The 13,697-nt window shown below is 37.0% G+C and overlaps 9 protein-coding genes across 9 annotated transcripts; 6 read left to right on the forward strand and 3 right to left on the reverse strand.

The window, feature by feature from the left end:
* Positions 1 to 371: 371 nt before the first annotated feature.
* On the forward strand, positions 372 to 545 carry B0P05DRAFT_441687 (uncharacterized protein; the record flags this gene model as incomplete). Its single annotated transcript, XM_051573758.1, has 1 exon — positions 372 to 545. A coding segment is annotated over one exon (174 nt), but the record flags the coding sequence as incomplete, so codon positions are not given.
* B0P05DRAFT_586317 (uncharacterized protein) lies at positions 543 to 1,730 on the forward strand (the record flags this gene model as incomplete). Its single annotated transcript, XM_051582504.1, has 1 exon — positions 543 to 1,730. The coding sequence occupies one exon, from the start codon at positions 543 to 545 to the stop codon at positions 1,728 to 1,730; it is 1,188 nt and encodes a 395-aa protein (XP_051435973.1).
* On the reverse strand, positions 1,533 to 2,568 carry B0P05DRAFT_537942 (uncharacterized protein). Its single transcript, XM_051577790.1, has 3 exons — positions 2,274 to 2,568; positions 1,968 to 2,223; positions 1,533 to 1,925 (listed from the first exon to the last, which is right to left on the reverse strand). Exons 1-3 carry the CDS (start codon positions 2,279 to 2,281, stop codon positions 1,869 to 1,871), a joined length of 321 nt encoding a protein of 106 aa, XP_051435974.1. The 5' UTR covers positions 2,282 to 2,568; the 3' UTR covers positions 1,533 to 1,868.
* On the forward strand, positions 2,569 to 3,129 carry B0P05DRAFT_537945 (uncharacterized protein). The gene is made up of 2 exons (XM_051577791.1): positions 2,569 to 2,706; positions 2,756 to 3,129. The coding sequence occupies exons 1-2, from the start codon at positions 2,608 to 2,610 to the stop codon at positions 3,065 to 3,067; spliced, it is 411 nt and encodes a 136-aa protein (XP_051435975.1). The 5' UTR covers positions 2,569 to 2,607; the 3' UTR covers positions 3,068 to 3,129.
* On the forward strand, positions 3,128 to 4,186 carry B0P05DRAFT_537948 (uncharacterized protein). The gene is made up of 5 exons (XM_051577792.1): positions 3,128 to 3,212; positions 3,258 to 3,300; positions 3,346 to 3,478; positions 3,524 to 3,678; positions 3,722 to 4,186. The coding sequence occupies exons 1-5, from the start codon at positions 3,158 to 3,160 to the stop codon at positions 4,137 to 4,139; spliced, it is 804 nt and encodes a 267-aa protein (XP_051435976.1). The 5' UTR covers positions 3,128 to 3,157; the 3' UTR covers positions 4,140 to 4,186.
* Positions 4,187 to 4,441: 255 nt separating this feature from the next.
* Positions 4,442 to 6,274, forward strand: B0P05DRAFT_586321 (cytochrome P450; the record flags this gene model as incomplete). The annotated part of the gene is made up of 7 exons (XM_051582505.1): positions 4,442 to 4,827; positions 4,877 to 4,929; positions 4,977 to 5,444; positions 5,495 to 5,743; positions 5,781 to 5,985; positions 6,029 to 6,053; positions 6,104 to 6,274. The coding sequence occupies 7 exons, from the start codon at positions 4,442 to 4,444 to the stop codon at positions 6,272 to 6,274; spliced, it is 1,557 nt and encodes a 518-aa protein (XP_051435977.1).
* Positions 6,275 to 8,458: 2,184 nt separating this feature from the next.
* On the reverse strand, positions 8,459 to 10,496 carry B0P05DRAFT_570885 (uncharacterized protein; the record flags this gene model as incomplete). The annotated part of the gene is made up of 5 exons (XM_051581344.1): positions 8,459 to 9,219; positions 9,266 to 9,758; positions 9,803 to 9,935; positions 9,980 to 10,334; positions 10,391 to 10,496. 5 exons carry the CDS (start codon positions 10,494 to 10,496, stop codon positions 8,459 to 8,461), a joined length of 1,848 nt encoding a protein of 615 aa, XP_051435978.1.
* A 369-nt stretch (positions 10,497 to 10,865) lies between these two features.
* Positions 10,866 to 11,224, forward strand: B0P05DRAFT_586323 (uncharacterized protein; the record flags this gene model as incomplete). The annotated part of the gene is made up of 2 exons (XM_051582506.1): positions 10,866 to 11,090; positions 11,138 to 11,224. 2 exons carry the CDS (start codon positions 10,866 to 10,868, stop codon positions 11,222 to 11,224), a joined length of 312 nt encoding a protein of 103 aa, XP_051435979.1.
* A 38-nt stretch (positions 11,225 to 11,262) lies between these two features.
* On the reverse strand, positions 11,263 to 12,873 carry B0P05DRAFT_61307 (actin). Its single transcript, XM_051583400.1, has 5 exons — positions 12,761 to 12,873; positions 12,644 to 12,709; positions 11,903 to 12,576; positions 11,721 to 11,856; positions 11,263 to 11,648 (listed from the first exon to the last, which is right to left on the reverse strand). Exons 1-5 carry the CDS (start codon positions 12,779 to 12,781, stop codon positions 11,418 to 11,420), a joined length of 1,128 nt encoding a protein of 375 aa, XP_051435980.1. The 5' UTR covers positions 12,782 to 12,873; the 3' UTR covers positions 11,263 to 11,417.
* Between the last annotated feature and the right edge of the window lie 824 nt (positions 12,874 to 13,697).

Raw genomic sequence — 13,697 nt, forward strand, 5'->3', positions numbered from 1 at the left:
ATATTTTTACTCTCCCCTTTTTTATTTCTTTATTCACTCTCTCTCTTTTTCTTCTCTTTTCTTTTTTTTTATAATTATTTGTGTGTGTGTCTGTATTTGCGTGTGCTTGTGTGTGTGTACTTGAGCTGTTGAGTGCGTGTGCAAAACTATGACCGACCCCAACCTGCTATTTTCTCCTGATTTTTCTTTAAACCTACTATCTAAAAGCTCGCCTTCACAACTGCAGCCTTTTCAATACAAAAGGTCGCGTACTCAGCCCACTTCAACCGAAATACTTTATTCAACACAAAAAACGGCTATGAATAATAACAGTAATAATTTAAAGCGTAACTATCTATAGGCTTCAAACCAAGACACTTATTTTTCTAATAGCATCCAACCTATCGCATGTTCCTTGCAAATTTTATAAACAAGGTACATGTACCGCAGGAGCCAATTGTACTTTTTCCCACAGCTCAGATCTTTCTTCAGAATCCGCTGTATGTAAATATTTTATAAAAGGTAACTGCAAATTTGGAACAAAATGTGCCTTGTTACATACCATGTCTCCTTTTGGCACCAATGGAAGCAAAAGCGGCAGTAATAACAATCGTATGGTAATGGCAAGCACACCACCTCAGCCTAATGCGTTGGGTTATGCAGGCAGAAGGAAGACAACGGATCAGGCTATTCCACTCTCTTCAAGTATTCATAACTCCAATAATTTTGACCACCGATCGTTTTTAAATGATCCTTTCTTTGGTTCTTCTGCACCTGCTGTGCCCTTGTTTCACCAACATTACCAGCAACTAAATGAACAACAACAACAACAACAACAAAATGTATGGCGTAACCAACAAAGCCCACGTCCGAATGTGGTTTCCAATGATTTTATTGGCCTGCACTCATCGCCCCGCGAATCTTCTGATTATCTGCTTGGAACTTCGCCTTTTACTAATCATCGTCTATCGTCTTCTGTTCGAAGCAACAGTGGCATGAGTAATAGTGGATTATTTAACAATACGCCTACCAACACTGACTATCGTCGTCATCTTATGGCATCTACTGGGTCAATGAGTGCTGGATATGATGATAGTAGCCATAGTAGCTTCTTTAGTCACTCTCATCATCTTCAGCAATACGACTTGAATGATGCTATGCTTCCCTCTTCATTGAATGACTTGTTTACACCAACTGAATTGCAAGTAAGAAGAGTGAGACAACAAGAGCAGCAGTTAAGCTATAGTCCGTCTAATCATTTATCTGATTCTATTTCAAATTGGTCTTCTTCAAGAGATGTAACACAATCCTCATTGGATGTTCAAAAACAAAGCCAATCCTGGAGAGTACCTTTCTTAACCAAATCTTCACAAAATAGTAGCGAAATGCTAATGACACTACCAGCTGACTATGAAGACAGACTAGCAGAAGGCACAGCTGCTATTAATATTCCAAGCAATAACAAAAGTAGTATCCTTGGCACAAGTAACAGTACAGGCAGTAGTGGTGATAGCCACCATAGTTATTTACAACAACCTAAAGAACAGCAACAGCAACAGCAACAACAGCAACAACAGCAACAACAGCAACAACAACATCAAGACGATGAAGTTCAATTCTTTATGGAAGATGATGAGGCTGTAATAATGTATGATACTACAAAGAATCACAAGACACTTGACAATATGACCACCAGTAATTCCAACACTAATTACACTTTTCCATCTCTTGTCACTTTACCTAGCACATAACCAAAGTGTATTCTTATCCCCTTTTATTAAACTCCCCCTAAGAAAAAAAAGCATTTTACTATATGATTACTCTTTCTATTTATCAAAAATAAAAATACAAAAAATGTGTTCTTCTCCTTATACTGAGTCACACGACATTTAATCGTCAGCCAAGATTTCAGTAAATTTGGTATACTTTTCAAAAAACTCAATCATCTACAAAGTCAATGTTACAGAAAACAAGAAAAGGAAATTTACCTTTTGTGGACATTTTGCATAGACTTCAGTTGAATGATGTACTGATTTCAATCCATTTTTCCAATCAATATAGACAATCAACCCAGGCACTTTTGATCTCTCTACATAAGCTATTTTATCCACTTGTGATTCCCAGTCCTGTACAGAATTGGTGTATCTAAAAACTTCTTCTCTCGTTACTATACTTGGTCTGCGCGTTTCTATATTTTTGTTTCCAAGCTGTTTCTTATATCTTATCACAGCAGAAGGCCATTCCCTTTTTTTTTATGATTAGCCTATAGACCTGCTATGTTCCTTATTGCTTACGCTAACATTTTCTCTTCACTTTCCCAAGTATTATCGTCTTTATCGCAGCCGATCCACTTGACATAGTATAAAACTTCTCCTTCCTACTTTTCATTGTTCCTTCTAAGAAACAGCACTTTGTAAAATTGGTTTGATGCTTACTTCTGTTGTTCTTTGTTTGATGATGTACTCAGGGTAATCTTCCATAGTAATGAAACTTGGCATAAACACAAGGATAGATTAGGTTCCCATTTTTACATCAAGTCACAGCGTGACTCTGTTTATCTCTCAATCTCTGAGCCTAGCCTCCTGGACATTTTTCTTTTTCTTCTTCTCTCTCTTTGTTTTTTGTAACATGTTGTCTGCACAACCCGCCTATGCTCTTGCAAGAGCTACATTTAAGCGTGCTCAACGTGGTCTTTTTGGCGGAAAGCATATTCAATTTGGTAACAATGTAAAGCATCTATTAGTCAAAAGTGAAATGTCCTTATAAATGTGCATAGAACCCCTTTTCAAAGAAAAAGACTAGACGCAACTGGTTGCCCAACGTTCAAACCAAAAACTTGTATTCTGAATCTCTTTCTGAATTTATCAAAGTTAAAGTCACAACCTCTGTTTTACGTACTATTGATAAGAAGGGTGGTTTGGACAAGTACCTTTTAGAGACCAAAGACAAAAATTTATTTAGTGAAAAGGCAGCCGAGTTAAAGAACAAGATTATCAATCACAACAAATATCAAGCTAGAAAAGTGAAGCAATCATCATCACCAACAACAACAACAGCAACAACAACCGAAGCATCAACATCAGCATAAATATTTTTTTGTAAATTAAGAGAATAAAAAAAAAAGCGACAGTGTGACGCGCTTAGAAAGTTTTCTTTTTCTTTTCTTTTTTTCTTGATAATGGAACTGCCTCAAGTAGGAAGACACTGTCAACTTGATGGTTGTCATGCACTAGGTATAATATTGCTTGCTATAGACAAATTACTTAGAAAAAAAAAAGATTTTTTACCTGTGTCTTGTCCTTTATGTCAGCATACATTTTGGTAATAGTTATATTTATTTGAAATGTGATTGATATAAAAATATAGTGGGGACCATAGACTTCCTCTTGACCACCATTGCTCTCAATGGGCTTGTGTTGATAAACAACTTGTACAGTGTAATATTTGCCAACAGTTGGTTAAAGCACCAGAAAATGCATCATTGAGTCCTGAAAAAGCGGTAAATTGAATTTATTTTGCATGAATAATTAAATATCATGATTAGCTAGAGAAACATGTAGAGTCTCGATGTAGTCTATATTTGTATTCTCCCACTAACAAAAAAGTGAATGATCGATGCAATGTTGACAAATGTTTTGATATTGACCCTCGTGTTGGTCCTGTCCATTGTGATGGTTGTAATAGAGATTTTTGTCTAAGGTATTATAGAAAAAAAACCATAGGCGTACTTACCTCTACTTAGGCACCGCCATCCTTCCTCTCATGGTTGTCAATCATTAGAAACAGATGAAAAAAGAAAACTAGAAAGGAAGTTAGCTGCACAAGAAAAACTATCCAAGACATTTCCCATGGAAGCAATGAACAAGAAACGAAAAGTCATTCAATCCGTGCTTGTCAAAAGTAAAAGCGGTGGTATGGTTGAACTCATGAAAATGAAGTCACAAGCAAAAGGCACTGGTTCAGTTCCTGCAGCTTCTCGAATCTATCTTTATATTCAATGCCCTAAAGAGTCCAAATTTGATTCATTGCCCATGTACTTTGACAAGAAAAACTCAGTCGGAAAGGCGCTTGATATGATCGCTGATATGTGTCAAGTCAACAACAAGAACAACACATTACCTTCAACAGATCCTCAAGTAAGTTTTTGTTTATTTGAATAGAAAAACCCACATCTATTTAAATAGCGTCTTGAGCTATACAAGTGCCCTGAAATGACAATACTTGATAAGTCGGTTGCACTAGAAGAAGCATTGAAAAATTTGGATACTGTCTTAATAGAAAGACAGCAATCATTGTCTACAGAAGAAATTGAATAAGCAGATCTTTTCTTTTCATTATAAAAGAGTTTGGTGATATCCCCTTAAAAAAGCTTCTGATTCGTCTTAGTGTTAACGTATTTAGCTTTTAGACTAAATAAGAACATGTTTGTCTCTTTCTTTCTTTTTTCTTTCTTTTTTAAAAAATGGAAAAAGCCTCTCAGATTCATCAAGATCATCTAGTGTCTGTAGTCGGTATTACTGCTGCTGCAAGCTTGATTTACTCATGTTATTACTTGTATTCTTCCTATGACCGTTGCCGCAATGCCAAATTTTTTAAAGAAATTCCAACTCCTAAATCTCATTTTCCTTATCTTGGACATATGCTTGCCTTGAGCGAAACACCTTCTGTCCAAATCAACCAATGGCATGATGAACTAGGCCCCATTATCAAACTTCGAATGGGTCGCAGAACCTGGGTGATGGTGAATGATCCGCTTTTGGCTTATAAAATCTTTGTTAATAATAGTGCATTGACCTCCTACAGACCCAAAACTGTATATGGGTTTGGTCATTATGGTATGCAAGGAAAGTAAGTTATTTTAAAGAGTAAATATAAAAAAAAGCTGATTTACGAATAGAGGTGTTGTGTTTGCTCAGCCTAATATTGGGCATAGAAAGAATCGAGCAGCAGGTAAGAAATACAAGGTTCTTTAGGATGATCTTGATAAGTATTTGTAGCCTTGTCCTTATTAGCTCCTAAACAAATTGCAAACTTTGCAGCTAATATCAAGGAAGAATCTGCTAACCTAGTGACTCGACTCCTTGAGACGACAGAAAAAGAAGGGAGTGTAGATCCTCTCAAAGATCTTCAATTCAGTGCCTTAAATGTTATCTTGGACGCTGTTTTTGGTAAACGATTTACATCTGTTGATGATGACGAGTTTTGTAAGTTGTTGACAATTGAGAAATTGTCAATGAAATATGCTAATTTACAAAATGATTTGCCATATTTTTTGCCTATTATCTCGTTTTTTGGCAAGTATTTTGGTCGTCAATCCATGTGGAACAAGTTTATGACAAAAGAGCGCAACCCGACTTACCGCAAACTGATCACACAAGCTATGTTAAGCGAAACGCCTAATTTCATCAAAGATCTAGAAGAGAACGGATTTGCAATGACTATAGATGAAAAGACAGTATTTGTTTGTAAGAAAAACCTTTTACTGCATATGAAAATGTTCATCTGTCTTTTTTAGCTGATATGCTGACTGGAGGAACGGACACCATTCCTACTGTCTTGTCTTGGAACTTTGTTATTATGTGTCGTCATCCCGAGACACAAAAAAAGACTGCGGCTGAAATTGATACATTCGTATCAAAATATGGTCGCTTACCCACGTTTGAGGAAAGACTAGAAGTGCCTTTCTGTGTCTCTGTTATTAAAGAATGTATGAGATATAAGCCTGCTACCTATTTTGGTTTACCACATACACTTCACCAAGATAGTAAGTGACCAACTTGCGATTGTACATATTCTTACAGAAGCAACAGTCGAAGTAGACGGCTATCTTATCAAAAAAGACACTGCTATCCTCACAAGTATGCATAGTATGCACCTGAATTCAAATTACTTTACAGATCCAGAAAAGTTCATTCCCGATAGATTTATCAACAACCTAAGAACAATGCAGGCTTGTGCAAATGGACGTATTGAGGAAAGGGATCATTACAACTTTGGTTGGGGAAGGTAAGTTGGTGTTTGATTGACATAAATATTCATTGTGCCATAGACGTATCTGCCCTGGTATCTCATTAGTAAATAATACGCTATACAGAAATACAAGAGTTAAGTTTTTTTTTTATAGGCAGAATCTGAAATATTTACTGCTTTTATTCAAGTATATTCTACATGCTTTATTGAACCTGCTGATAAGTCAACCATGCCTGATATTGAGACATTGAAATGTTCTGGCCTTACCATATTGCCTCGTCCCCAAAAATTACGATTTTTAAGACGTGATGCTAACCTTGTTTGAGGTTGTTTATTTAGTACTGACTTAATGCATCGAAGGGACTTTCGTCAAATAAGGAAACGAACAATAAAACCAAGGATTTCGTTAGTGGATGGAGGAAAAAAGGAGGCTTATTTATGTGCGTTCGCTTTAATTGAAAATTGGTATACATAAAAGAAAAAGACAGAATGAATGCTTGAATAGAAGAAAGGTTGCACGTGTATATAATAAGATGTAGCACTATAGAATACGAGAAAAAAGAAAAGCCTTTGAAAATTGACCAACGGGCATTCCACAAAAGCAAACTTTGTTTTGGCCAAAAAAATCAGTTTATAGTTAGGGGATTAGCCATGAAGACGTTGTCACGCCCACTGCTCATTCAACGAATTTACTTTCTTCATTCATAGATGAGGGTATGTCTTTTTTTTTTCGAAAGATGCACAGAAGTGTGATTTTTTCTTTACTTTGTTATCATGTTTATGATGAAGTTGGTTGTTTGACATCGAATGACACCTAGGAGGCTGGATTTATGTCTAGGTTGGTAGAAGAAGTTGTGTGGAGCTGTTTCGTGCACTCATTGCCCCTTTTCTTTTTTGCATTCGCAAAAATGAAGGGCTTTTCTCTAGATACTATGTTAGTAAATCATACAAATGGCATTATGCCTTTTAAGCTGGATGTATCTTTTACTATAGAAAAATTGAGTAATTAAATTAGGATTTGTGAATACAGGGTAGTATACACCATATTGAATGTATGTTCTAAAGACTATCTTTTATGTATCATGCATCGTGAAGTGAAAGTGAGTTTTCAACACTTTGACATTTTTTTTTCATAAGCAAATGCGGCGTTTCTTTGATTTATGGAGGGGGGGGAATCAAGTGTCTTTTTGATAAACTATTTGTATTTACATAAACAATTTAGTAATACATTACTTGTTCTGGTAACAGAGACACCAGGCAAATAGATGCTTCAACGAGAAAAAAGACATGTCGTCTTCTTTTTCTTGGACAAATAAAGGTAGCATAAAGCCTGCTTATATACGTATAGATGCTCCAAGTGCCTATAAATTATATCTACCAACATCTATGGTACCTTGAGAATCGATTCGACCAAAAAAAACAACTTGCAAAAAATGGCCATTTTGGCCTCTGATCTAAAGGGTACTAGTCATGAAAATATTGACCCTGACAACTCTTTAATCTTCTTTTGGACGCTACAAGACAAAAAACAGAGCTATCAACAAGCTCAAATACTCAAGATGCGCGTCAGAGACTGTAGTTTTTGGTGAATGTGTTTGTTTGCTAGTTGTGCTATAAAAATGAGGAGATATGAATGAAAAAACCTCGAAATTGTTTTTGCCTATTTACTCAACATGTTAGCAGCAGAGTTGTTACGTTCTATACATCAATCAGCTCAGAAAGCAAAGATCTACAACTTTTGTTACTGTATCAAAGCCAGACAACTGCGTCTTTATGCAGTTCCCAGCAAAAGCTCGATTTGAGAAAGCGGCGAGATGAAGGATTGGGGTTTCCCTATTTCAATCTTCGCACGCTGCCATCTTGTATGTCCTATGTCTATTCACTCCCACACTTACAATATTAGATGCTTGTGTTTCTATTTTCTCATGTTCTTTGGCAACCAAAATAACATGAAATACTTTTGAAAGACCAATTGCTAGCACATTTTATACGACAACCAGAGCAAAAATGCATAAAGCACTGCTTAAAGAAGCTAATCTTCGATACACCATTTCTCGACAACTAGGTTATCAAAACGATTCGCTTTTTCATTTGAAACATGCTTTCTTGAGCCAAGGAGTTGAGTGGTACCACTGGTTTGACTGTTGGGTGAAATTTAAAATGGCCTAATATAGGTCTGATCCAACCGAAATGAGGTGAGGCCATGTCCAAGTACTTCTCTCAAAAAAGAAAACGAGTCTACTAAGATGAAAACACTGACTCGATTTGAGTATTGGCCCCAAATCTGTATTCAAAGTTTGCTATACACTGTAATAAGTATGAAAGAGACCCATTTCGTTAGACATTGGCTAGTAAGAAGACACCATTTGATGCGTAAGATATAGACGAGCAAGGTTTGCAATGATATATGACACTTTTGAGGTTAAAGGGCATGGTAAACAGTAAATGGAAGGTTCGATATTTCAAACCCTGTTTTTTTACTAAAATGTTATCAATTTGTTTATTTAAGCTATGCTATGGAAGCTTTTTTTTGTTGTTGCCTAAATGAACGTGAAACTTCATCCAGCAAGTCCCATACACATTCTTCTGCCATGTAGTCATTGTATCTTTGACAAAATGGCTTCCAATTATCCTTTTGATCTAAAGGTGGATATTGAAATTGAGGCCCAAAATTACATGTAACTACACCACCTTTAAAGACACTAACAGCAGGGTAATAACCCAGAGTACCATCATCTTCTACAGGTGGATCATCCGTCCAATGTTGATGACCTGCCGTATCAAACTCATGCAAGTTTGAACTACCAGCAGCATCTTTCTTGTGCTTTCTCTTCTTTTTGGCATGCTTCGCCATGATAGTTTCTGGTAAACGGCCAAAGTCTTCAAAATCAAACAAGTCAGTAAACATCACGCCTTGATTGACCCCATTCTTATAGACTGTGATAAAGGATCCGGGTAGAGTCTTGGGCTCATAATCGTTTTCTTTATCTTTTCTATAAGGGTCCGCAAGTGCTTCCATTTCTTTGCTCGGTCGATAATCCTTTTCTTCAAACCACAAATGTTCTTTATAAGCAATGGGTATACGTCTCCTCGATGCACTCTTGAAGTTTTGTTTGCTTTTAGATGGAAGTGAGATGTAAAGACCTATCACATCGCCCGTTTGAAAAGGCTCACCGTATTTTTCAGGTCTTGAGCAAAACAATTTGTCTCCTGTTTTATCGCGGTACCCATAACTATAACCATCATATCCTACTGGTGCATTAAGACACGCTTAAAAAGTAATGTAAGCAAAGGCGATGATAATGTGTATGTATACCTTCTCTTCTTGCCCAGCCTAATCGAACATGAGGACCATCTGAATCTGTTGATCCTGCTGCTGCTTGAATTCTTGCTTCCCAAAACCAACTCCCTTCTTTTACGCCTACATTGGCTCTACACATACGAAATCCTTTTTCGGTCGTTACTGTCAATCCATCCTTTGTCACAGAAAGATAAGAACTTTTATCAGGAATACTGATTGTACATCCTCCTAGGCTATTCTCTGCTTGTTGGTAGGCCACAAGATGTAAAATGGATGGCTCACAAGGAATATATTTAAAACCAAATCGATTGAATGGGTGATCTGTGTTTGCTGTGCCTGAAGGAAACACAGCAGGCACAGTTGTGGGTGTAAATGGTACTGGAGAAGAAGATCGAGGAGGAGAAGGTGTAATAGGTGTGGCTGATCTCCATTTTGTATCCTCTGAATCTAGTTCCTTGCGCTTTTCTTTAGGTGTACGTGCTATGACTAAAGGTGTTTTGGCTCCATGCTATGTATGGCATTAAAATAAGAATCTTTTTAATTCTTGATTACCTGATATGTAGGTCTCACATGCCAAAGATTGGCATCTACCAGCCGAAAATCAGAAGCTGCTGATCTTTGCTTTTCATCACGAGCCACAAATGCATCTTTGGAGGAATAAAGACAGCTGCCTAACGTAGCCCACCTAATCATTCCATTAAGTAGACCAAACATTAGATGCGTGCTTACCATGTAGTTGTCCTGGCTCTTTCTGTGCATAAACTGAGCCAATGTTTGTCTACATAAGGAATAATTTGCTTTTTATTGAAATAATGCTGTTCTGGATGCCATTCTTGCATTAATGCTGCATTTTTACTCTCAAACAACTCTTCATTATCAGTGCCTATGCGACAGAGTATTTCTTCTAGTATCAGATTGGCAATGGTCGTAGAGCAAATATCTTTCCAGCCTGCTGTTGTCCTTTCATAGGTTTCAATATGGCTATCATGGCAGTTATGACATGTAAAGATATAATTGGTTGCAAACAAGATATCGGGTGGATTAGTTATTGTCGTACATTCAGCATGAAACCAGTTCCTGCAGACTTTGATAAGAAGAAGGTTGCGTGAGTTTTAGTTACAAAATGAGAAAAATTCTTACGTCGACACTGAAGAGCAACTTCCAAAAGGTTTCTGTCTTTTCCACAGTAGCAAAATGTATGCTGGGAGTTTATTGTATGTGTTTCATCCCATATGAGCTCACTCATAGCTGCTAAAGTAAAAAGAAAGAAAAAGAAAAAGAAAAAAAAATGCACTTTTAAAGAGTGAAGAGGGAGGGGGGCGTCTATTCGGGTCTTGAATCAAAAGAAACAAATGTCCTCTTCATGCTATTCATATATCGCACTATTTTCTTGATACATTTAATACTTTATAAAAGGATCTTTCTCTATATAAATATCTATTTAGAAAAGATATTTAATGCTAAAAAAAAAAAATAAATAAAGAGATGCTAAGCATTTGTTTTTGGTTTGATTGGTAGAAGCTGATAGGACTGCTTTACCATAAATTGATTGTGCCACTCCACTGCCTGCCGAAAAAAAAAGAAGTCTTTTTTTTTTTTATTATTATTATTTACTATGCCTAAAGCAAAAAGAGAGACAGCTACTAAAAAGACACCTTATGCTCGTCAACAGGGCAAAGACAAAAAGACAAGCATAAAGAATAAAAAACCACTGACCAAGTCTGAAAAACTAAAAAATGCTGATCTGACAGAAGATCTCGACAATATCCTAGAGGATCTTCAACAGCACCTCACTCCTAAAAAGAAAAAGCTGAATATCAAAAACGATTCCATGGAAGACGTAAGTATTATTTGCTGAATTGTACAATGTACTCATAAGCTATATAGACATCCAAACTAGAAGAAGAACAACGTCTCTATGAAAAGACACAAGATGATATGGACGCTGCTCTAGGTCTATTAACCAAACTGTAATATATAATGTATGCATTAAAATTAACTTTTTTTCCCTTGTTTTTATTTCTTTATAAGACATATTTCTTTGTTGCTTACTATTCCTTTAAGTAAAAAAATAAAAAAAGGGGAAAAAAGAGAAATGTTTATAAAAAGAAAAGATATATAAGTTTGAAACAAAAGAAAGTAAACAAAATGTCTTTGTGTAAGCACCTTAGAAGCACTTTCTGTGGACAATGGAAGGACCAGATTCGTCGTATTCTTGCTTTGAGATCCACATTTGTTGGAAAGTAGAGAGAGAGGCCAAGATAGAACCACCAATCCAGACAGAGTATTTTCTTTCGGGAGGAGCAACAATCTTGATCTTCATGGAAGAAGGAGCAAGAGCAGTGATTTCCTTTTGCATACGGTCAGCAATACCAGGATACATAGTAGTACCACCAGACTAAAAATAAAAGAAATACGTCAATACAATCAAACTCCTACAAATGGATTCCGACAGAAAAAAAAAACTTACCATGACAATGTTAGAGTACAAGTCCTTACGAATATCAACATCACACTTCATGATGGAGTTGTAGGTGGTTTCGTGAATACCAGCAGATTCAAGACCCAAGAGAGCAGGTTGGAAGAGGGCTTCAGGGGCACGGAAACTGAAAAAGAAATTAGAAACACAGAACGCGTCAAAAGCGTACTTACCGTTCGTTACCAACAGTAATGACTTGACCATCAGGAAGTTCATAAGACTTTTCAAGGGCAGAAGATTGAGCAGCAGTTTGCATTTCTTGTTCAAAGTCAAGAGCAACATAACAGAGCTTTTCCTTGATATCACGAACGATTTCACGTTCAGCAGTGGTGGTGAAGGAGTGACCACGTTCAGCGAGGATACGCATCAAGTAGTCAGTCAAGTCACGACCAGCCATATCCAAACGCAAGATAGCGTGAGGAAGAGCATAACCTTCGTAAATAGGGACAGTGTGGGTAACACCATCACCGGAATCAAGAACGATACCAGTGGTACGACCAGAGGCATATAAGGAAAGAACAGCTTGGATAGCAACATAGAAGGCAGGGGCGTTGAAGGTTTCGAACATGATTTGGGTCATCTTCTCACGGTTAGACTTGGGGTTCAAGGGAGCTTCAGTCAAGAGAACAGGGTGTTCTTCAGGAGCAACACGAAGTTCGTTGTAGAAAGTGTGGTGCCAGATCTTTTCCATATCGTCCCAGTTGGTGACAATACCGTGTTCAATAGGGTAACGGAGAGTCAAGATACCTCTCTTGGATTGGGCTTCATCACCAACATAGGAGTCCTTTTGACCCATACCAACCATGACACCTTGGTGACGGGGACGACCAACAATGGAAGGGAAGACCTAGAGAATACGTGTGAGTGGCCAGATGAACAAGATGAACTCTCATCTGGGAGCTTTTGATACTTACAGCACGAGGTGCGTCATCACCAGCAAAACCGGCCTTACACATACCGGAACCGTTATCGATAACAAGCTATAGACGCGTCAAATACTCGAACTCAGTCCAGGGCAGTGATATACTTACAGCAGCAACTTCGTCCTCCATATTGAGAGATATATATTTTGATTAAAGTAAAGAAAAGAAAAAAGAAAAAGAGACAGAAAAAAGGGAAAAATGAAATAAGTAGCGTACAACTCAGTGACGCAGACACACTTTTATAAACATGATTGGTTGTGCTGTGTATTAAATCAAGCAGAAACTCAGCCAGCTACACACACAAAAAAGAGATCGTCTCGTGTTTTTTTTTTCTTATAAGCTATTGATGTCTCTACAGTCTAATTCTGCTTGATTTCCAGATGTATATCCATGTCGTTTTATTCTAAAAAGAAATAGCCTTCACATGCCATCTTTCTGTCTTTTTATATTCTTTGGCTGGTGCAGTTGAGTACATTACACAAGAAAATTACAAGTTACACGCTTTCTTTCTTGAAAAGGTAAATCTTCCAAGCAATTTATACATGTCTTACCCGCTCTTCATATTTTCAAAAACAACGCCGTCTAATCCTCGTTCTTCAATTTATCCAAACCAGTCGAGAATATGTTTGGAATTTAATTTCAGGTCAGACATGGATATGACGCGTGTCTATGTGCTTCAAACAACACAGAAGACCATGTCGGTAACCGAATTTGTTGTCCCCTTGATAACAAAGAAATATATGTATATATATATTTCGGGCAGCTTGGCTGATTTTCTTATGGACTTGGCACAATCCTTGCTTTTACGTCATATGCATTTTAAGCTGAGTGATTTCTTTTTTAGAAATGCATGAATGAATGAATAAAAACTCGAAATCTTTCCCTCCCCCTTTGTATTCTTTATCTCTCTTCTTTACTCACAGTCAAAAAATACCTCCAAATAGTTGTATGAGGAATCTCATCTTCTGTTGCTATCTCCCCTTCCTCAAAAAAAAAAGAGAAAAAGGGAGGAAAAAGGACAAGCTCCAAGTTCTAAAAATGATTT

Source organism: Gilbertella persicaria (genome assembly GCF_025201335.1).
Source record: "Gilbertella persicaria strain CBS 190.32 chromosome Unknown B0P05scaffold_15, whole genome shotgun sequence".
NCBI lineage: Eukaryota > Fungi > Mucoromycota > Mucoromycetes > Mucorales > Choanephoraceae > Gilbertella > Gilbertella persicaria.